This window comes from Malus sylvestris, chromosome 3 (genome assembly GCF_916048215.2).
Source record: "Malus sylvestris chromosome 3, drMalSylv7.2, whole genome shotgun sequence".
Lineage (NCBI taxonomy): Eukaryota > Viridiplantae > Streptophyta > Magnoliopsida > Rosales > Rosaceae > Malus > Malus sylvestris.
In genome coordinates, this window is record NC_062262.1 from 14,930,264 (window position 1) to 14,954,303 (window position 24,040).

Genomic DNA, 24,040 nt, shown 5'->3' on the forward strand with positions numbered 1-24,040 from the left:
AATGCGTGTGAATGTGCAAGCAGTAACCAATGCTGATGTAAGTTTTTGTCATATTTCTAAAGATTTGAGAAAGAATGATATCTTCACGAGATTGCAAGAAAGGAAAGAATGATGTTGATTAGAAAGGAAAGAATGATGTTGTACGTAAGTTCAAAATTGAAAGAAATTCTCACCGCATTAAGAAACAACCCAATATATTATCTTGCAATTAGGGGTGTAGATTTGATATAATGCCGATTCAAACCCCAATAGTGAAGATAGGAGTTATTTGGTAGATGGGCTAAACTAAAATTATTACTAGGAGATCAAATGGTTAAATTTTTTTTGTTACATAAAATTACACAATAACAAGCTTGAAAGCAATAATTTAAAGTAAAAAATTTAACCATGAATAAAGCAAGTTTCAACTACTAGATTTAACAAAGAAAACATTTGAAGTTGCAACTTATAGTAGAAAGAAACATACATCTTCAATCTTGTCATAACAACTTAACATATAAAAGAAAAAGTACCTATTCAAGTTGTGCCATTCGATCCTTAATGGAATTGAAATCATTTGTTATTTCTTTTGAATCAATCTTTTCGGCAAGCTCTTTTTCAATGTACACAACCATTGAATCTACTAGAAATTCACTCTCCATCTCCATCTATCAAACTATCAGAAAAAAATATATTAAAACTTGAAATTGAATTTTTAAAGTACAAACTCTTAAAATTAAAGTAATAAACAAATAAAATCATCAAGACATAAGAATAAAGTGATAAAAAACTTACCTATTGATGAGAAAAATCAATAAACTTTCTCACTTGTATGTTTGGTTTCTGTGAACTGCAGTCGAGATCGGACGAAGGCTTTCTGAAAAGTGAAAAAGGGCCACTGTTGTACCCCAAAAGTCGAAAAAATAATAATAAAGTACTCCTAGGAAACCTAAAATAATAAAATATTAAATCTACTCTTTAAAACTGGATGACTACTCCTAGGAAACCTAAACTAATCACTATAGACTACTCCCTAGAAACTAATCAAATAAAAAGATTTATTGAGACGTGTGTGTCAGTCTGTACAATTTGAAATATAATAATAATAAATTTTGATATTGATTAAAGTAAATAATTTATTTAATATTTATTACTCTTACTTTTTCTAAAAGTAGTCATACTTTTCAGAAGTTTTACTTACTGGGTGAGCTATAACAATTAAAAATAATAAAATAGTCTAAATTATCAGTATTTTTAACCTTAAACAACTAAAACTCTCCCTATGCTAGAGCCCACCCTAGCCTTGTTACTGCCTCTGCCGTTGTCAAACCCTAGCTAGGTAACCAGTTATTCTTGCATAATTCAACAAGTTTTCTATATTTTCTTTATTTACGTATGGATTTCGATAAGATGAAAAGTTTCGGATTGAAAAATGTGTAAATACATAAGAATTCTTTTCACCAGTCCAATTTACAGAAGTGGAACCAAATTATACAACTGTTGACCCTAAAAACTATCTAGCCTACGTGGCGCGTTAATCTAGCAATTAATAAGCTAACTATGTCCTTCAGTCGAATGCGGGGCGTGCCAACTCTCGGCCGAAGAGTAAAATGTATGTTGATGTGGCGTTGGGCGCACTGCTAACTTCTGCATCTTGAGATTGCGGTCGAGGAAGGAATTCATCTCAGCCCTTGGGTTCTAGAGCCTGAAGACAAGGCTGCTAGTTTCTTTGAAGTCCACGAATCGTGGGTGCCGGGTAGGGTCTCAATAATTATATTTGTGCAAATATAAGTATGCCAAACTAGTACCAGACTGTATGAACACAAATACTCAAAAGAGATAAGTGTCTTAATTGTAAATGTGGTTTGGCCGTTTGAATGTCGAACTCTAAAATGTACTTTCGAATATCCAATCATAAAATAAACTCAGCTTTCAATGTGCCGAGCCTAGTAACACCTCACTTCACCAAGAAGGTTGATGAGATGACATCTTCCAACAAGGACTCGAAAATTCTCATTGACCGAGACTTGGATGGATAATCAATCAGTCTCGAAGCAGTATTGTTTATCCAAACTGAAGGTGTTCCTCGGTCGGCTGATTCTACGGTTCAGTACTGTTTATACAAATTGAAGATGTCACTGGTTGCCTCCACAAGGCTGTTTATCCAAACTAAAGGTGTAAGCGGGAAAAAAGAAAATAAAAATCTCAAGGTGTTTGAGAGGTTTGTGCAGGCAGTTGTGTGTTGAATTGGAGGGCACTTGAATGATGTTCCCCTATCTATTTCTAGTAGTAATTTCCCTAATGGCCGAGGTAAAATTTCACTCGAACTAGAACTCTTTAACCCAATCCGATTAGGTTTCGACCAATCTTAACTCTCATAGGATTTTGAACCAAGCTCTTTAATCATTCAGATTAAATCCCTTGATTCTCGACATCTTTTCTGATTCGAATCATCCTTAACTTCTGAAGAATCCTTGTTGCATTAGGATTTGATCACTTCACCCTTATCCAGGCAAAACAATCTTCTGATAAGATTCAACCGAACTATACTAGACTTGGCCCTTGGCAAGGAATATTCTCGATATTCCTTATTAGACCGAGAACAATTCTAGGCTCGACCCAAAGTATTATTTTAGGCCCAAACAACAACATAAACAGAACTGGATCTCTTGTCATTACGGTCACCAGTCCAGTCTGCATCACTATAGATTTGCAAATGGAGTTTATAGTGAGATACCTAAGTATTCTTTTAACTGCCACAACATGAGGGTCTATTGAGTTATGCATAAATTGACAATGCTGATTATTGACTGAAAAGGCACTATCAGGCCTACTAAAAGTGAGATATTGCAAAGCTCCAACAATACTTATATACTACTCTGGACTATAATATAGCTTTCCATCATCTTTTAAAAGCCTATGATAAGGTAAACATGGTGTAGCACAAGGCTTGCAATCTTGCAGGTCAACTTTTTGCAACAAATCTCCGATATACTTAGTTTGAGAGATAAACAAACCAGTGAACTAATATGTAATCTGTAATCCCACAAAGTAATTCAATTGTCCCAAATCTTTCATATTAAACTCCTTAGTTAAGGCCAAAACAACATCACAAATGAGTTGAGGACTGCTACTAGTAAGAATAGTATCATCCCTGTAGAACAACAAAACCACATTACCAAGAAAAGAGTGTTTGACAAATAGAGATTGAATTGCATAAGAGACTTTGGAACCCAAAACAGATAGAAAACTAGTAAACTTTTCATTCCAAGCCCTTGGAGCTTGCTTTAGACCATACAAAGACTTTTTAAGTTTGCACACAAAACTTGAAGGATGATTCTAACTAATAGACCCTGGAGGATTGTTAGATCCCACATCACCCAGGGGATTGGATCCTCTATGCCTTATATGTACATGCCCACCTCCATATAGCACGAGGCATTTTGGGAGCTCATTGGTTTTGGGTTCCTTAGAAACTCCGAAGTTAAACGAGAAATGAGCCAGAGCATTCCCAGGATGGGTGACCCACTGAGAAGTTCTGCTCGCATGAGTTCTTAGAAACAAAACTATGAGGGCATGGTCAGGGCTCAAAGCAAACAATATCATGCTACGACGGAGTTGAGCCCGGGATGTGGTGGAGCCCAAGTTGGGATATGACAATGTGGTATCAGAGCCAATCCCTAGCTGAAAGTGTGTCGACGAGGACGTCGGGCCCGTAAGGGGGTGGATTGTTAGATCCCACATCGCCCAGGGGAATGGATCCTTTATGCATTATATGTATATGCCCATCTTTATATAGCACGAGGCCTTTTGGGAGCTCACTAGCTTCGGATTTCGTAGGAACTCCGAAGTTAAGCAAGAAATGGACCAGAACATTCCCAGGATGGGTGACCCACTAGGAAGTTCTACTCGCGTGAGTTCCCAAAAACAAAACCGTAAGGGCTTAGTCGGGGCCCAAAGCGGACAATATCGTGCTTCGGCAGAGTCAAGCTCGGGATGTGACAAGGCTGAGCCATGTACACTTCTTCATGCAATTCGCCATGAAGAAATGTGCCTTTTTGCACCTAATTGTCTCACTAACCAATTAAATTGAGCTGCCAATGCTAAAATGAGTCTAACAATGATGGGTTTAACCACAAGACTAAATGTCTCAGGCAATACCACCTTCTTGACTATATCCCTTTGCAACAAATCTAGCCTTCTGTCTAGCAATAGTACCATTTGAATTCCTCTGATACTATAAAGTAATTTACACCCAACTAATTTTTTATCAGGAAGCAAAGAAACCAAAGACCCAGTATCTTGAGCATGTAAGGCATTTATTTCTTCCTGCATTGCCAATTTCCATTTTGAAATTTTACTAGAATACTTAAAATAACTAGGCTCAATAGCAGAGACATCACTAGCTGAACAATGGCATAGGTTGTGAACTTACTGAAGGAACTGGAAGAACAACAGAAAGACTTTCTGGCTGAAAATCAAGATCCATAGAAATAAGTGATTGTATAGCTTTTATAGATACTGTTAGGGTTGAACTAAAAAGTGTGGAAAATTTGAAACACTCTAGAGCACTAATGGAAGTTAAATTTAAACACTTTGAGGCTCTAGATGGTGAAGGTTGATTAATTAGTGAGAATGGTGGTGTTAGTAGAATTATTGTATTAAGATGTGTGACTAATGGTGGTGTTGATGTTGTAGAGGTTTACACTAATGGGGAGACATTAGTTTTGTGTGATAAGTATGACATATAGATGTATATGGAAAGACATACTCATCAAATATAACATGTTTTGAGACAAATATTCTACCTGAATTTGGACTAAGGCATAAATACACTTTTATATTGACCTGTATAAAAACACACATTATCTTGTTTTAGGTTGGAGCTTGGTAGAATTGTATGGTTTTAGAAGAGGAAAACAAGCACAACGAAACACTTTTAAATGTGATAACAATGGAGAATTACCAAAACAAATATGTGCAAGGTGAGGTCATATTAAGATCTTGATAAGGCATTCTATTGATCACATAGACTGAGGTTGCTCAACCATGAAACCAAACTTTGGTGGCAAGGCAGCAGTTTGAAGAAGTGTGATTGCTATATTAAGGATGTGTCTATGTTTTCACTCAGCAAGACCATTTTGTTCAGAAGTGTGATGACATGATTTTTTGTGAAGCATGTCTTTGTCAAGCAAAAATTGTTTAAACTTATGACTCGAGTATTCATCCCCTCCATCATTTTGAAAAACTCTACACAGTCCCTGAAAAAGGATTCTTCTTATGACCTTGTCATGTATCCTAAAAAGGGACTTCATTACATATGAATATGCATTTATAATCTTTGCACAATCTATAAATGGACAATAAATTTTCCATTTATAGATTGTGCAAAGACAATAAATGCATAATGGGCTTGAAGAATTAAATGCAGAATGATTTTAAAGAATTAAATGCAATATGGTCTTGAAGAATAATCATTGTGATGTGCTCACGTAGAATGGACAATAGATAGTCCATTTCACTTTTGGTACACGAAGAAATTTTTTTAATTGAAATGCACTATTTAGGAGTTTGCAAAGTAGAAGAACCAATCTGATATGTTCAAACCTAAACCACTGGATGTGGTTATTGTATCACTGTCTTAAAAAGGTGTAGCCAGATTGAGATATGATGTATACGAGTCATATGTGATGTTGCTCTTGTGTCAACAACCTAGAACAATTCTTGTGAAGCAAAAGGCTAATATACAACATTCATGGCAGTCAAGGTTCTAAAAGATGCTAGACATTAGTCGGGTGGAGGACTAAAGCCTAGCACCTAGGCAGATTAGATGGATTTAAGCAAATTTATAATATACATATAAATATGTGCCTAATTACATACTTAAAAACGAATATAGCAATATAAATCGTTTTAATGCAGCTTCCAAAATGTGATGCTAAATGTGGGCCCTGTTGGCCATTACTAATAAAATTATAAATAATAAATGTGGGTCCCGTTGGCCTTTAAAAGGTCATGCTTTTCTCTCATCTTCAACCTTTCTCTTTCCATACGAAGAACCCAAATCAGAACAACTGCACTAGACCTTGTTCATTCATAATTCCAATTATCTCTCACACGAAGATCCGTCTTTAGAAGGGCGACTCGTGAGCTGCCTAGGCTCCACCTAATCCCTTGCCTATTTATATCCTGATGTCGCCAAAATCGCAACGGTTCGCTACTGTCTAGCGCACAGGCAGCCGCCTAAGCCGATTTTTAGAAGACTAATGGTAGTAAGATTTGAAGGTGGAGATTTTCCTTGGTAAGAGAAGTTGGCCCAGATAACACTAGAGTGCAGAATGCCCAACTTCCAGCAAACTTGACATTGAACTGGAGAAGATTGAACAGTGGAAGAGGTGTATTTGGAAGCAATCAGCTGCTACATGCCCTCTTTTATTGCAGATTTGACACACATGAACATCATTGTTATGTCTGGATAAGTGTAAACATAAGGTCTTGCAGGACCAAGAATACCAGCACTAGAATTAGAATAACCAACATTAAATCTTGAGATACTGCCATAGTTGTTTCTCCCTCTTCCTCTTCCTCTTAAATTATTTCCTTTGTAGCCTCCATTGTAAGAAGAAAAGCTTCCATTATGTCCTCCATAGGTACAATTACCACTGTAATATGCAGCCTAAGAAGTTGAAGATGAAATTCCACAGAAGATCCTTCACCAAGTATCAATGATTTTCCTTTTATAGAATTATCTTTACCCATCATTGCAGACATAAGGTTTCTAAGGATTGAGTGTTGTCAACTGTTGCTTCTTTTGCAAGTAATTAAGCCCTATAATCCTGGGGAGATCACGCTACCTCCACCTCGAATCACAGTCAAGAAAGTAATGTTTTCTGAAAGAACACCTTTGAGTGCAAGTATAACAATATCAACATCAAAAGAAACCTTAGGAGCTGAAAGATGATCTCTAACATCCTTAATCCTTTGCAGAAGTAACCTCATTTGATAATGCCAAACATCAAAAGAAACCTTAGGAGCTGAAAGATGATCTCTAACATCCTTAATCCTTTGCAGAAGTAACCTCATTTGATAATGCCAAACAAGATAGCTTGTATCATTGAGTTTCATCAAGCACTTGGCCAACACAATTTCAAGAAACATGAGATTACAATTTCTTGAGAAGAAAGAATCAAGAAAGGAGTAAAAAAAAAAGCTAGAACAAAAGAACATACCAATCAAATAGAAACAGATCACGGAAGTCGAGGTCCAAATGGGCTCAGGTGAGATCCAAAAAACACCCCAACAACGCTGAGTGTGGGCTCTAGCCGGAGAAGACAACAGCGCCGCTTTAGGCCAGTACAAGCCACAGGTTCATCGGGAACCTTAGTTCATCGAAAAACATTGTTTTCGACGGTGGGGTGTGGAGAATCATCGAGATTCAATTTGAATCCCTCGAAATTTGGCAAAATGCTTTTGGAATTTCGAAGAACATCGTCGAAGGCAATGAATTCCGTCCAACAAAACTACTGCAAGTTGTGATTTCCAGATTGAGGCTCGGCTTCCGTCAACATGAGTTACTTTCATAAAAAATTAAAACTAAAAACATAAACTTCAAACATGCAAAATCTGACAACCAGCATATAAATCGAAAACAAAAACTTCCACCACCAACAACATAAAAAAATTTAAAACCACAATTAAAACTAATGTTGACTGTCCTCCTCACCATGTTTGTGCTCCCTCTACCGAATAAACGCAACGAAGACAAAGCTTTCCAAAATTCTAATAACTCTCTACATATTATCAATTTCCCAACAAAACACATAGGTTCTAGCACTAACAACATAAAAAGTTTTAAAATTGCAATTTAAACTAATGTTTTCTCTCTTCCTCTCCCTGTTTGTAAGATAGAAAGATAAAGCTTTCCAAATTCCAATGAATCCTCTCATTTCTTCCCAAAAATTATAAATCCATTTTAATCCAACAATTACAATGCATTTCGAAACTGGAAAAAAGCAGGACATAAAACTTACCGGAAATATAAGAGCATCGTCACAGGTGTGAGCAAATTTCAGATTTATTAACCAAGCAACCAAAATGCAAAATACTCCTTTAGCCGGGAAAGGCCCAATAGAGCACCACAACTGATAGCAAAATGAAATCGCTAGGGTTTTATCCAAATTAGCAAAAATCCAAAATAAAAATTGAAGGATAACCATTATAAAATACACCTTAGCTGAATACCATCTGTTTCGCAGCGATCTGATGACAGGCCGCGACCAAAATGGGCTGGAAAGCGGCCAAAAATCTGACCATAACCCAAAAATCTCAGATGGAAAAAGAGAAAAAAAAAAAGACTTAACACTGTGAATTCTTGGCCCCCCGACTGTCCATTGCATTTGGTAATTTTTTAAGCTTTATATGTAAACTTAAATTAAAATGTATATTCAAATATTAACACATGGGTAAGTATTGCTCACCTCTCCTTCTGCTACCGCCTTATCATCTGCATCCTTGAGGAATGATAGGATGCTCTTCAGCTAACCTGCATCCTTGAAAGCTTTGCTCAAAAGCATCCAATCCTTGGTTTCACAAACATCAAAACCCATAAACAAATTCACTTAAAATGCACAAAATAAAAAAAAACCCAATTATTAATTAGATGAAGAATTCAACAAAATCATGAAAAATTGCTTAAAAGGAATTGAATTTCAGTTAGGAGACTTGAGAGATAAAAATTAAAGACCGTGGGTTTAAATAGATGCAGAACGGCCGTCGAAGCAGAGACTACAAAGAAAATCCACGAAATCAGGAACTCTTCCACGAAACAAAGAACAGAATATCGGAGAGAATCAAGGATTTGAAGAAACAATGGGCGAGACCAAAAGGGGAAAGCATAAATCAGGAAAGCAAACCAACCAGAGAAAAGCTTTAATGGGGAAGAAGACTCTCGAAGTCGAGGGAATAAGGATGGTGGACGCGCAGACAACACAGGCAAAACCGTCTCTTCACTGCGCCAACCAAGCAACACAGACGGAAACAAATGAGAGCTACGAAGGCAAATCCTTTCGGACACTATAGATAAACAGTAATCCAAAACTGAGTTTTAGTATATATAACTAGCAATGGTGCCCCCGTAATGGTGCGAATTTTAAAACTGCATAAAATATGCAGAAAGTTCTAAATACATACAATATGCAATACTATTTATATGTAGAAATTCATTTACAACCATATGGATTGGCGGTTTTATTGCCATTGTTCTAATATTTACATCTTTTACAAATTGAACTCCAAACTATCCTTAACCGTACAAATTTTTTTGTATGTAATTTTATTTACATACAAAAAATAATATTTGATGTGTATATACGTACTATTTACGCACAAAAATTTCGTAGATATTCCCTATTGATATCCTCATGAAATATATAGATAATCAACCTATTTTACCTAATCATAACTAAAATGTGTAGTTGCAATTGACTTTAAGTCCTCAATGAAACAAAATACTTGAAGTCAAAGATAAACGTGAATGTAGAAATCTTCAAGCCATAAACAGAGTGGCCCTGCTTTTTTCAACAAAACAATCCTTTTATTACAGGAAAAACTTTTAAAACTGGTGTTTGTACCATACTTGACCAATCCCGAAACTACTGAACACCGGTCAACGTTATACCGTCAAGGACCCCGAAGAGTTTCCCTCCAACCAGGAGGCCAATCACAGCGCGACACGTGTCGACATCAGAAGCCAATCATAGTGCGACACGTGTCAACATCAGAAGCCAATCACAACACGACACGTGTCAATGTCATAATGAAACTAGAAACTCTCTTCTATAAATAGAGATCATTCTCTCACAATATTTCCAAATGTCATTTGTACTAAATCATTCACTAGTACTCACTAAATGAGAGCTTGAACCTATGTACTTGTGTAAACCCTTCACAATTAATGAGAAATCCTCTACTCCGTGGACGTAGCCAATCTGGGTGAACCACGTACATCTTGTGTTTGCTTCCTTATCCCTATCCATTTACATATTTATCCACATTAGTGACCGGAGCAATCTAGCGAAGGTCACAAACTTCACACTTTTTGTTGTACCAAAGTCCTCACTGATTTTGTGCATCAACATTTGGCACCGTATGTGGGAATCGATACGAAAAGTCGTGTTGGTTCTCTTTCATTTTTTCACCTCCACCGTGAATCTGCAAAAACCCAACTGAGAAAGAAGGATAAACACTAAACCAAAATCCCACATCTCTCAGCCATGGCGAAACAGACTTACATTGTGCACATGAACCAAAATGTTGATCATTTTTCACAAGGTTTTTTTCTCATCCACCGGATGAGCTGAACAGTCCGCCGTCTCACAACGGAAGCAAGAAGCCTAAGGACCTAGAAGAGACTCTCAAAGACTTCCTCTCTCATCATCCTCACAACTCTTTCTTCACAGGATTTGGCAATGCTGCTGTCCTCGCTTACGTCAAGCCAGATCAAGGCTCCTACTCCAAACACCAAAGGCTATTTTATGGGTTTGATGACATATACTGCTTGTTTTTAGGGAGCTTGAACAATATGTGTTTACTAAATAAGCAGTATGGTCTAACAAAATGCAACAAAAAGCTCCAGTTGCGAAATCCTGCTTCTGCCGCGGTGTGCCCGACCCAAAGATCCGAGCTTATGACGTCGGCATGAAGAAGAAGGGCATCCACGTGTTCCCCTCCTGCATCCACCTCGTTTCATGGGAGAAGGAAAACGCTTCCAGCGAGGCTCTCGAGGCGACGCAAACTACATGTAACAGGTACATGACCAAGTTCACTGGCAACGATACCTTCCACCGCAGCAGCTTGTCTGCTCCGAACCCGACTCCGCGACCCATAGTTCACCCTGGAGCGGCTTCGATGTTTTTATGCAGATTCTGGGGAAGGAAACGTTCGATGGATTGGGAATTACTTGTTGCAGCAACAGATGTGAGTGTGATCATGTCGCCGGTGGTCTAGATAGCCAAGCCTGAGTTGATGGTAGAGGAAACATGAGTGGTGTGCGCACTTAACGACTCTGCAGCTTCGGCATATACTGCAGTAACCAGAGCTGCCGCAGAAGCAACAATGTTGCCTATGATGATGGGGTTGCCATTATCACCGACTTATACTGATTCTATGCCACTTTTGGAAGCTGTAACACTGGTAATCGCAGCAGCCAAGCGCGTGACAGAGAGCACCGCGTGAACACTAGCTGTGTGAAGCCAGATATCTTCTTTCTTCTTCAGTCTCTGCTGTCGTAAGCTGGTTAATGATTTGCTTCCCCACCATGATCCCCTACTGAACTCGTCATGTGAAGGAGGCACGTCCTGCAAATCGTCTCTGTGGCTGCCATTGATGAAGCTCGTCTTCGAGGAACGGGACACGCCGTCGTCATATGTGTCAGAGTCGGACGAGCTCGAAGCAGTCCAGGAAAGAATAATGATGGGGAAAGACCCATGACTCATCTTCAACTTCTTCTCCAACAGGGCTAGAAACTAGCAAGAAAAGGCGATGATGAAGGTCTACATCGTCGTGACTGCGCTGGTGAAAAAAGCACGATCAGATTACGCAGCCATGGTGCTCCCGCTCCTGAAGCTCAGGACTCTTACCATCAAAACTCTCAGCAAACCCGTTGCCGCCTGACTCAAACATGAAGCTGCAGCACCTGGACATGAGTGGTGTAGATCTTAGAGAAGCATCCGATTTGTTCCAGCTCCCGATTCGGACCCTTCGAACTCGGAATCTCAACCCAGTGACCATGCAGCAAGAAAAAAGGAAACAAAAGCAAAAAGAAAAGTGAAAAGAAGAAAGCAAAAATGGAAATAAGATTATTTTCTTATTATTAAATCTATTATCATTTCTTGTCTGCCATATTCATCAGGGTCAAGAGACAGAAAGATGGGCGCCAAGCAGAAAAAGAAAAGCCGAAAAGAAGATGCTCCACTACTCCACTATCCCACAGGATAACATGATTAAAGATAAGAAGATGCCCACCAAGGTTTCCCGTCTCCACTTTCTGTTGGACCGGAAAATGCCCATCAACACGCTGAAAACATGTAATTTATTTTACGTATCTTTCGGAAACATCTGTATAAACCCCATCAGAGGGTTAAAAAAAACGGCAAAGCCCAAAATAAATGGGCTGAAATGTTGTGTAGAGGGCGAAGGCCTATAAGCCCAAAATAGCTCCAACCAGGTGATCAAAAGTACGCCCAGTACTTCCAAAATTATTCGGCAACCCGCCGCTATTATCACCAACCAGGTGACCCAAAGTACGCCCAGTACTCCAAAATTATTCGGCAACTTGCCGCTATTACCACCAACCAGGTGATGAAACGTACAACCCATACTCTAATATCATTTGGCAACTAGCCATTCATGCCACCAACCAGGTGATGAAATGTACAACCCGTACTCTTCTTCATGCCATAACCAGGTGATCAAAAGTACGCCCAGTACTCCAAATTATACATGAGCATTACTCATGTCATTCATACATAAACATTCATGAGCATCACTCATGACAATCATACATAGACATTCATGACCATCATTCATGTCAACATTCATGAGCATCACTCATGTTAACATTTATGAGCATCACTTATGACAACATCCATGAGCATCACTCATGTCAATCAACATAAACATTCATGAGCATCACTTATGACAATCAGCTTCAAAAGCTTCATTTACAGAGCTCTAGCTTCAAAAGCTTCATTTACAGAGCTCTAGCTTCGAAAGCTTCATTTACAGAGCTCTAGCTTCGAAAGCTTCATTTACAAAGCTTTAGCTTCGAAAGCTTCATTTACAAAGCTCCAGCTTCGAAAGCTTCATTTACAGAGCTCTAGCTTCAAAACTTCACTTGCAAAGCTTCACCTACAAAGCTTCAGTGCAGGGTATACAAATACCGCCTCCGAACAACCGCCACTTTGGCCCATACATGGATTCAATTTGAAGTCTCCAGCCAACAGACTCTATTGACCGAAGACTTGGGGGACTACATTATGTACCATATATTGGGCCTCAACTGGACCTCAACTGGGCCTCATGAAAAATACTTGGGGGACTTAGCCCATTATTCATGTACTGAGGAGCGAACCCTTATTTTATAAAAGGGACTCCCTCACCTTCATTAGAGAGCAACCCCGCCAGCTGAGCAACCGCCTCGCCGCGAGCATCACTTCTAGCCCATCACTTATGTACTGAGGAGCGAGCCCTTATTTTATAAAAGTGACTCCCTCATCTTCATTAAAGAGCAACGCCGCCAGCTAAGCAACCACTTCGCCGCGAGCATCACTCCTAACCCATCACTTATGTATTGAGGAGCGAGCCCTTATTCTATAAAAGGGACTCCCTTACCAGTATTAGAGAGCATCGTCGCCTACTGAGCAACCGCCTCGCCGCGAGCATCAACTTTAGCCCATCATTTTTGTATTGAGGAGTGAGCCCTTATTCTATAAAAGGGACTCCCTCACATTCAACGCCACAAGCCGAGCCAACCAAGGCAACATAAGCCACAAGTCGAGCAGCCTCGCATCATGTGATAGTTAAGCATCATTTCGGATTGGACACCGCCTCATATCGAGTATCAGTCCTAGACGACATCCTAGACGACATCTAGTTACTTCGACCCACACATGAACTGAATTTCAAGTCTCCAGCCAAAAAACTTTCTTGACTAAAGACTTGGGGGACTACTGTTTATACTATATTTAGGGCCTCGTATTTAGATCTCGTACAAATACTCGGAGGACTTAAATGTAATTATGTGATAAAGGAAGGGGCAAATATGTAATAAGTGAGGAGCCCTTATTCTATAAAAGGACTCCTCACCCTCACAATTAGAGGAGGCCATTTCTGGAGCCTTCTCACCCCCTCTCACATCCCCTCTCATATTCAGAGGTTCTTTCCCTCATACTCTCAGAGAAATACATAATTAGTGTGGACGTAGCCCAAACTTTGGGGTGAACCACGATACATCTCGTGTTATTTACATTACTTGCAGATTCACGGTCGGATTTACGTTGTTCCAACTCCGGTTTTGTGCATCAACAACTGGAAACAAAATTAAAATATCTCATAATCTCAATTGAATACATCCTCCTAAACTTTATAAAAAATCATGGATTTATAAATCCGTTAGGTATCGTTTGGTATGCAGACAGGACAGGACGGAACAGAATGGGATGGGATGGAACGGGACGGGACAGGACAGGACGGGACGGAATAGAATGGAGAGGGAACAAAGATGCCCTCGGATGGAAACAATGAGAGAGAAGAAGAAGACGGAGAGGTTATAATTTTGTATTCCACGGATGTGGAACGAGTCGTTCCAGGGGGAGGCATAACGAAAATTCACCCAAAATTCGTCCCGTGGAACAGCACATTCCACTTGTTTTAGGCGCATCAAACATGGGACAGAACGCCTCATCTAACTCTGTTTCGTCCCGTCCCACGTACTAAACGGTACCTTAAAGTCTCTCAAATTCTCAATTCAATACATCCCCTTAATTTTAAAGCAACCATTAATTCTCAAAAAAGAACAAAAATAAGCAACTATTTAGTTTGTATTCAAAGTCCAGCCCATCTTCTTATATAAGCCCAGCCCATACTTATTTAAACATTCCAAACGAGAAACCGCCGTTTTTTGTCTTCCCCGAAACCCTACTCCGCCATGCCAATGGGGACCCCGAAGAAGATCAAGAAGAAGCAAACCCCAGAAGCCCAATTCCACTCCTCCCTCACTCTCTGCTCCAAGCACAAAGACCTCCCCACCGCCATCTCCCTCTACGAATCCGCCGTTTCTCAGAACACCCGTCTCAACCACCACCACTTCAACACTCTCCTCTACCTCTGCTCAAACTCCGTCGCCGACCTCTCCATCAAGCAATTGGCCTTGGAAAATGGCTTCCGCATGTTCGATCACATGTTGTCCATCGGGGTACTTCCGAATGAGGCCACCATCACCGCCATGGCCCGGCTTGCCGCGGCCAAAGGCGATGGGGATTACGCGTTTGGGCTGGTGAAGGGTATGGAGAAGTATAAAATTTTTCCGAGGTTGCGGAGTTATGACCCGGCATTGTTTTTCTTTTGCGAGAAATTGGAGGCGGAGAAGGCGTATGAGGTGGAGGAGCATATGGGTATGGTGGGGGTGAGCCTGGAGGAGCCGGAGATTGCAGCGTTGTTGAAGGTCAGCGCGGAAACGGGAAATGGGGAGAGGGTTTATGGGTACTTGCATAAGTTGAGGAATGCAGGGAGGTGTGTTAGTGAATCAACGGCCAAGAACATTGAGGATTGGTTTTGTGGTGGAGCGGCTTGTGAGGTGGGTGAGGTGAATTGGGACTCGGTTCGGGTTAAAGAGTCAGTTTTGAGGAATGGAGGAGGGTGGCACGGGCAGGGGTGGATCGGGAAGGGGGTTTGGGATGTGAAGAGAACCAATGTGGATTTGAGCAGCAGTCAATGTAGCTCTTGTGGTGAGCGTTTAGTTTGTGTTGACCTTGATTGTGCGGAGACGGAGAGGTTTGTGAAGTCGGTTGCTGCTTTGGCAATGGAAAGGGAGGTTAAGTCTAATTTCAGTGAGTTCCAGGTGAGCCAAAATCTTTCTCTTTGTTTAATTTTCTATGCATCATTTGGAACTTTAATCATTGTTTATGTGGATGTTTAATTGTTGTTTGTAATGATGTAATAGATTCCATGGATTCAAATTTGAGGAATTGAGAACTGACTTAAAAATTCATTAGGCAATAATGAAACTGTTACTGTGTGATGCCGTTTCCCACAGTATTAGTATAAAGACTTTCTTGATTCGGATTTCGTAGATATGTTGAGCTTTTAATGATTGAACATGCAGGAACTGAGATGCTTTACAGTTTGAGTCTGTTTCGGTTGACCCGTATTAAAGTATTAGAGGTAGAGTCATAGATTTACTACACCTGTAAATATATACAATGTGTATGCAAGGGTCTATGCCTTTCTGATGAGTACAACCAGAAAACAAAAATCTCTCTTCATATTTTCCCATCATTTTGGGTTAAATTGAGCTCATTTACTTTGTTACTGGATTATGAAGTTGGGTAAATGAATAATATGGGCTTTGGAATGCATTCGCTTAACGTTTGATTGCATATCCAACTATTAGAAGGAAACAATCAAAACCTTTAATTCCATGGAGATGCCAAATCTTTGGGTGGTGATCTTTTTTTGTGGTTGCCTTGGTTTAATCTTTCCACATCTGCTTGTCTTGAAATGACAGAAACCAAATATTTATGAGTCGAATTAGAGTTGTTGAGTCTATCAAGAAGTTGAAAGTAGCAAAGCATGTACTTTCTGTGTTCAATTTCCTGGTCAACAGTACTTTGAGAACATATTGTAATTTATCTCCCCTCAACTACTTCAAAAGGATTGGCTGGACAAGCATGCTGAGTATGAAGCTATAGTGGATGGAGCTAATATTGGGCTTTACCAGCAAAATTTCGCTGATGGTGGATTCAGTCTTACTCAGGTTGTACATCTCAAAATGATGGCTTCTCTCTTCTTTTGCTTATTTCTCCTGTTATTGCATAGCCCCCACCTTCCCCCCTCCTCTCTCTCTGCCATATTTAATCATGACACTATGTTTATGTTCTATAATAGAGCAGCTCGACGCTGTTGTAAAAGAATTGTACAATAGGAGTGGAGGGAAATGGCCACTTGTTGTCATGCATAATAGACGTTTCCGGGGACTTGTGGAAAATCCTTCCCACAGAAAACTGTTCGAGGAGTGGATGGGTAAAGGCATTCTTTATGCCACACCGAGTGGTTCCAATGACGATTGGTATGAGCCTCCAATCCACTACTTACTGAATGTTATTACTAGTTTCCTGCTTTTATGTTGTGCAATCTTCTGCAGTTATCTTTCTCTCTCTAAAAAAACCCTTTTCATGGTCACATTCTCTGTTTTGATGAAAACATTGATTCTATTTTTTGCAATTCTCTCTCTCTCTTTCCGTGTATCTGTCTTTAAAAGAAAAACATTGACACCTATTCACCATTTTGACGAAAAATTTGATGAATGACATATCATTCTCTCTATAGTGGTTGTGTTCACCATTTTAAACATCACGACTGTCATGCTCCAAATAATCAAATTACTTCTCTGCAATGACTCAGGTATTGGCTCTATGCTGCTGTGAAACTCAAATGCTTGCTCGTTACAAACGATGAAATGCGGGATCATATTTTTGAACTCCTAGGAAGCAGCTTCTTTCTCAAGTGGAAAGAGAGACACCAAGTACGTTTACTAGTACAACCTTAACTTCTTTCTACGTGTTATTGCATATGCCCTCAACTTTTTATTGGCTTTTCCATGTTTTATCTCCTTCTCTTGCATAATCTCATCAACATATCATTATAGATGATATCTTCTATTAGTTACCTATTTAGAACGAGTATGGAAGAATCCATATGGTTTGGGATGACATGAAACTCTGTGTATTGCAATGCCTTGTGTTTTTGGCCTTTTCGAAGCTATCCAGTTCTGTCATGACGTCATGTTTTAAACATTTTCATTTGCAGTGCTTGAACTTGTATGCATTTTAATATGTTGTTTTTTAAGTCTTAGATTCTTTAAAACTTAGATTCTGACCTGCCTTGGCCATCTGAACCAAGCTAATCAGCTTAGTTCTGTTACTTGAGTAAGCTGGTAAGAATAGCACCCATTTTACTTTTTCTTATTTTAATTTTTTAATAGAGAAACAGTGCCTCTCAATGCAGTTCAGAAGTAGGAAGATTTGCCTTTTGTATTTTTAACTTTTAACCAAAATATGTGAAACTTGTTCCTTTCTTTAGTAGTATTGACACGAGACATATGATTCCTAAAATCACACTACATGATCACAAATAATAAAAGGGGCCGTGTAGATGGACCCCGTGGATGACTCCAATCACACTACAGAAAGTTGAGTGGATTTTATTTAATAGGGGTGATGAGATATGGGTATGAGTTGCAGATAAAAGGGTCCTAGTCTTGAGCAATTTATGAACCATAGATGCACGGAATAAGTTCTAATATAATTCAGATACATCTTTTAAAAACTGTTTTTGAGTTTTTGATTCGAAATGTGTTTTGAGTTGGACAATGGTAATAATTTACCTTTCATTCAATGTTTTTAAAGGCAAAGGCATAGGTGAGGTGTCTCATGGATAGCCCACATAGGCGAAAGCCTTGAGGCATGAGGCATTGCCTCACGGGACCTGAAGTTTTTAATAATATGTAAATTAATATAATACTTTGTCTCAAACAGACCATTTAGAATTAGAAATTAGAATACTAAAAACCTTACTTGAATTTTGAAACAAACTGTGGTGGTATGGATAATTTTGAAACAAATTGAGGTATGAGATTGGGGTAAAATTGAAATATGGGACTGGGGAGAGTTTAGGGTTTGAGGAATTGGGGAATTGGGGATTGGGTGAATTGTAAATGGGAAAATCGGGTATTGGGATGGGGAAGAAGTGGGGGACCTGCTGGGGTTATATTAAAAAAATTTAGACTTGGCCAAAATGTCGTCGTTTTGGGCCAAGTCATTTAAAAATATTTAAAAGACTTGGCCAAAACCATGTCGTTTTGGGCCAAAATCTTTAAAAAAAAAACCCTAGCTTTCTTCTTCTTCGCGGTCGTCTTCTTCGTGAAGATGCCACCACAGCACAACGCAGAGCCCTCCCAGCCTTCAATTTCGAAGGTCCCAGGAAGATGAAGGGTCCTGGGAACACCCAGTCACACGCCTCAGGCGCACCTCAGCTGCCTAGTCACACCTCGACCACATCTAAGAGAGTTTAAGCCTTTTCCCACTAGGCAAAGGTGTTTCCACCACCGCCCCGCCTCCAAACAGATTTGAGACAGTAAGTTATAGGTAACCTACAGTTAGTGATAGTTATATTCTTGTATGTGTGCCGAGGTGTGTCTTCCTTTCCATTTCCTTCTCTAGCCAGTGTACCCGCTACGTGCTTGAATTTGGATAAATCAAAGACAAACACTAAGTCAAGAGTTTGTGCTCCCCATATTCTACATTACCATCAGCCTCTAACGATATTACAAGGCAAAATCATTGTCATTACATTGCATATTTGTTGTATTTTGATGTAACATAGAGAAAATCGTGTTAAACCTTATGTAGAAAAGCGCACTCAAAAGACATTAATCCAACCGGTGTTTCTGCATATTTGTCTTTTTGCTATGTTAGATGGTTTGTCAAATCTAGTGGATTAGTTTTTGGTTTGCTTAAAATGTGAACTGATCTATTCACTCATTGAATCGTTAATCCTAGAAGTTCTCTTGCATCTTGTGTTTCAGGTTCGATACACTTTTGCCAAAGGCAATCTGAAACTTCAGATGCCGCCCGCATATTCTTCAGTCATCCAGGTACCATTTTGAATTTCTCATGGTTAGTTTCGGTAGACTGTCCTTACTGATTATCTTCTGTTCCTTTGTCTATCTGATTTATCTAGTATGTATGGTACACTTCTTAATTGTTTATGCTGATAGGCTTTTTTTTTTTCAACTGAATGGTTTTTTTGAAGCCTAATTTGTAAAATGTTCTTTTGGTTGATGGAAATACAATGGCAACCTTCATTCATTTTATTTTGTTCCAAATCTATTTTTTATATTTGTCGAACACAAATAATTGTGAAAGAAAGGATGCACGGCACCTTTGCTGGTTTTGAGAGAGGTTGCAGAAACACCTAAGTGGTGATGTCAGTCCTGCAACAGTGACTGGGAGGATGAAAGTATTATATTTATTTGTTTATTTCAATATTTTCAAAGGTTTTGATGGGGAAATTACACTATAAAGTTTCAAAAAATTTGCTATGTTGGAAATTGGGGGTTCAAATAAGACTGCCATTCTTATTCATATAGGAAATTAATGTGGAAAATAAACTGAGGAATGTGGAAATATATGAGTAATGAACATACAAGATTTTATTGGATTGTAAATTTAAGATAAATCATTCCGGATATTCAGGAGGAAAGTGTATGGGTAAAACCTAAAATCTAAAGTATGCCATGCAGTTTTGAATGATTCATTTAGGTATTTGCTTTTCTTGCATTAATAAAGATGCTTACCTTGCATTAATTTTCATATTTCTAGGTTTATAGTCTCTCATGCTGATGCGAGAGTTGCGACGACCGTTTCTTATGCTCAAGCTTGACGGCAATAGGTTTTTTTTTTGTGTAAAGTTAGTCGTAATCTTTTCAACAGCAGTTGAACAATAGGGATATAGATTTCAACATATTAATCAATTGGCACCTTGATTTAAACAGACTTAAGTTGGGCTTGAACTTTGCTATAGATAGATTATGACTCCTAAGTTGCCCCTCAATTGTCACCTTAATTAGTAAAACGCTGTTTTAGTTTGCCATTTTATTCTGAGGTGCTTTGAATGCTTAACGTTTGATTTAAATGGTCTCAAATAAATCTCAGTTGCGTAATAGAATGATGATAATCTTCACTAGTTGGATGATTGTTTTAAATGTTTGAAGACAAAGCATATCGATGCATAAATTCTTAGTCTGTGTTGGTGATTAGCTGATCCCTTAAATGTGTTTCAGGAATCCGAAAATGGATCATGGCATGTCCCCGTAGCAGATGAAAGCTGTCAGGAGCCTGGAAGAACCTGGCTCTGTTTTACACGGCAAAGTGTATCTAAAGCTTGTGGTGAAGTCTCACAGAAATTGGCATCTTCTCGGAACGGTGGTATTTGCGACAACCATGAGTTACGATCATGCACATCAGACTCTGTTGCCAGTCACAATGATAAAATCACAGTTGTGACAGGCAAAAGAAAAGAGAGGTCGCCATCTCCTTCCCATCTAAATATTTCTCCTGCCTAGGTACTGTTTGCAGGAGGCCTTCGTTTTCCGGCTTGTTCTGGAGACGATAACTTCTGTAAATGGTTGTGGCTGAGTAATGAGCTAGACAATGGAGATGGAATGCAAGGTAATGAGCTTGTTTGTGATTTTATCGAATAAAGATATTAATTTTGTTGAAGTTTAACATTTATTTGGTCCTTTTTCCTCTGCCAAAATAAGAAGAAAAACTAAGGGAGTCTGGTATGATCCGGCTTGTTTCCCGACATGACATTTGAAATTTACGGTCGCTGTGTGTTGAGGGGTTATTGTGTAGGTTAATCCATTCGTCTCTCCTCTAATGTTACTTCAATATATATCCAAACATTTAATAGTAAACTAGGAAATACACTTGACAACAACAATTTATACAGGACACCTCACAAGTTTTTTTTTTTTTTTTTTTCGGAAATCGGTTGATAGGAAATGTTACCCTTTAAAGATTAATTTTGCAAAAACAACCAAATCAGAATTCAATTAAGGTTGTCATAATTTCGGTTTAATTGAAAAAACATGTTTAGTTTGTTGGATAATTGTTGGATGACAACGATTTTAGATATAGTTATTTGTTTTTTTTCTTTTTTTTCGGAGTTTTATCTTTGAAATGTGATTTAGAACATAAATAGTTTAGAGCACCGTGATCTTTAAGAGGTGATTTAGCAAATAAATGGTTTGGATCATCGTGTGATGTTAAAGATGAGAAGGAGAAATGAGAATTTTACAAGAGAAGGTCAAAAAGATAAAGTTGCTGGCATTCTCATAAATTATGTAGCCTCTTGAACTGAATTGACGAAATGGGTAGTGGGACACAACAAGAAAACAAAGAGGTAAAGTGTGACGTAATAGAATGTAGGAATAAAGTGTATTTTTTTTGTAGGCATAGCTAAATATGTTTTTATTTATAATTGGAAGTGATTCCTGCAATTTCTTTTAACCTTATGCACTCTTTTAAATTATGTAGCTTAACTCTTCTTTTATTTACTCAATCTATTGGCTAAGAACAAGTGAGTGCTTACTACAGAGAAGTGAAAATAAGGGTGCAAAAATCGCTATCCAATTATATTGACTTTTGAGTTTAAGTTTACAGCCATATGTAGTGTTTCAATCCAATAATGCACTGTTCATTTGAAGTTTTTTCTCCGCACAACAGTTTCCTATTAGATTGAAACATCATGCTGATGTTGAACCCGTTTCATGGAGGTGGTTGTCTTTTGCAAAGATTGATTTATATAGATAGCAATATGGGAAACTTGGAAAAGTAACTAGAATTTGGACCCCATATGGAATTATAGCCACCCTTTCAAGTTTATGATAATCATAATCAAAAGTTGATATAAAAGTACTAATATACCCTTAAAATTATATTTTCCTATGACACATTACTAAGCTTGTATGTAGGTATACAGAATTGCGTGATTCGACATGAACCGAAGAGTAAATCTAGCAAATATAAAGAATACCTTTGAACTCATTACAAAAACTACATCTGGGTATCTTTGTTTTTGTGAACCTGAAAGCTTGTTCTTTGTTCGGGTCGGACTTGAGGGATTTTTGGAGGAATTTTTGGCCGTTGCAGCCATGTTTGTAAGCTGAGAAGTGGTAGCAAGCTTTTGGGTTTGTGTATAAAGGCTTCCTTGTCCACATGTTTTGATGGAGATTTTGGGAAATGAAATGTTGTTAGAAATCGCAAAAAGATTACAACTTTATTGAGAACAAAATGGTAAAATTAAATAATTAATAGATTAATAGCCCAATAATAATAATTTGGAAAAGCGGATCCAAAATTCAAGGAAGAGACGAAGTGTTTTCTGATTATTCATGCATTAAGCCATCTCTAATTGAAATGGCTAAATATAGCTCCGTCCAGAATTATAATCTTACAAAAAATTATTTTTTAATGAACAATGTTAGTTCATACTAATGTATCATCTCCAACTGAATGGGCTAAACATAGCATCTTTCAATAATTTATTAGTTTTAAGTTTATACTTTAAATTTAGGAAATTGTTATTAGCACTCCAAAAATCTCATTCTACACTCCAAACATTCTATATTAGGAAAGAAAAATACACTTGTAAGCAGTGTAAAATAAGATTTTTAGAGTTCCAATAACATTTCCCTAAATTTATTGGTAATTTAGTTAAACTACTGTTGGATTTTTTCAAATATAACATTTAAATTTGAATCAATTATTGCAACTGATGAGTTGAGTTCTAAAAAAGGGTTAAGAGGGGCTACTTTGGCCAAATAATGGTATGGTGAACTCCACAGAATTATAACCCAATAATTGGTTGGAGATGAGTTTTTTAACAAATCAAACTATTTTTTAGCTTTTAAACATTTAGCCATCTACATTTTTTGACAAATTAGTGTTCAATATTGTTGGTCAAATAGTACATGAATTATGTGGCAACTGGCAAGTATGTTGGGAAGACAAAGATGGTTAGAATTTGGTGATGCGAGAATTGTGGAAAAGTAAAGCTTGACGATGCATGCTGGAGCACTACTAGTTTTTTACGGCTAAGAGCAAAATGGAAAGTTTTTAATCATTAAGGGTATATTAGTACTTATATATTAAATTGGGAAATTTTATTTAAACTTATGTAACCTATCTCTACACCCAACTTATTCTTTACACCCATTTGATTTTTAACTAAACTATTAGGGTGCGTTTGTTGCACCGGACTATCTCAGACCGGACTAGCTTCAGGGACTAAGCTGGACTGACTTAGACTAGACTAATTTGGACTAACTTAATGAAGCGTTTGGTGCAGTGTCAGACTAAAATAAATTTTTTTAATTCATTTTTAAATTATAAAAATTATATTTATAAAAATATCTTCTGCATTAGGTTTTTTTTTTTTAATATTCAGCAACTTTCCTTGCTCTTTTCTGGAAGGAGCTTCCCCTTTCTCTCTCACAACCGTTTCCCCTTTCTCTCTCACAGTCGCTTCCCCCTTTCCTCTTTCTCACAACTTTGCAGACGACACATCTTTCCCTCTTCACTTTCTCTCACATCTTCACTTCCTCTTTCTCCCTCTTAGTGCAGAAGTATCAGTGCTCATCCCACTTGTCGTCAACAAAAACTCCCCTTCTCACAGCTAAGCATGCGATTTGGATTTTGGTGGTACTGGAACAACTAATGTG

At 38.3% G+C, this 24,040-nt stretch overlaps 1 protein-coding gene across 1 annotated transcript; it reads left to right on the forward strand.

Annotated features, from left to right (window-relative positions):
• Window positions 1–14,642: 14,642 nt before the first annotated feature.
• LOC126616483 (proteinaceous RNase P 2-like) lies at window positions 14,643–21,162 on the forward strand. The gene is made up of 6 exons (XM_050284556.1): window positions 14,643–15,595; window positions 16,409–16,510; window positions 16,647–16,822; window positions 17,158–17,278; window positions 19,340–19,408; window positions 20,597–21,162. Exons 1-6 carry the CDS (start codon window positions 14,684–14,686, stop codon window positions 20,876–20,878), a joined length of 1,662 nt encoding a protein of 553 aa, XP_050140513.1. The 5' UTR covers window positions 14,643–14,683; the 3' UTR covers window positions 20,879–21,162.
• Window positions 21,163–24,040: the final 2,878 nt, after the last annotated feature.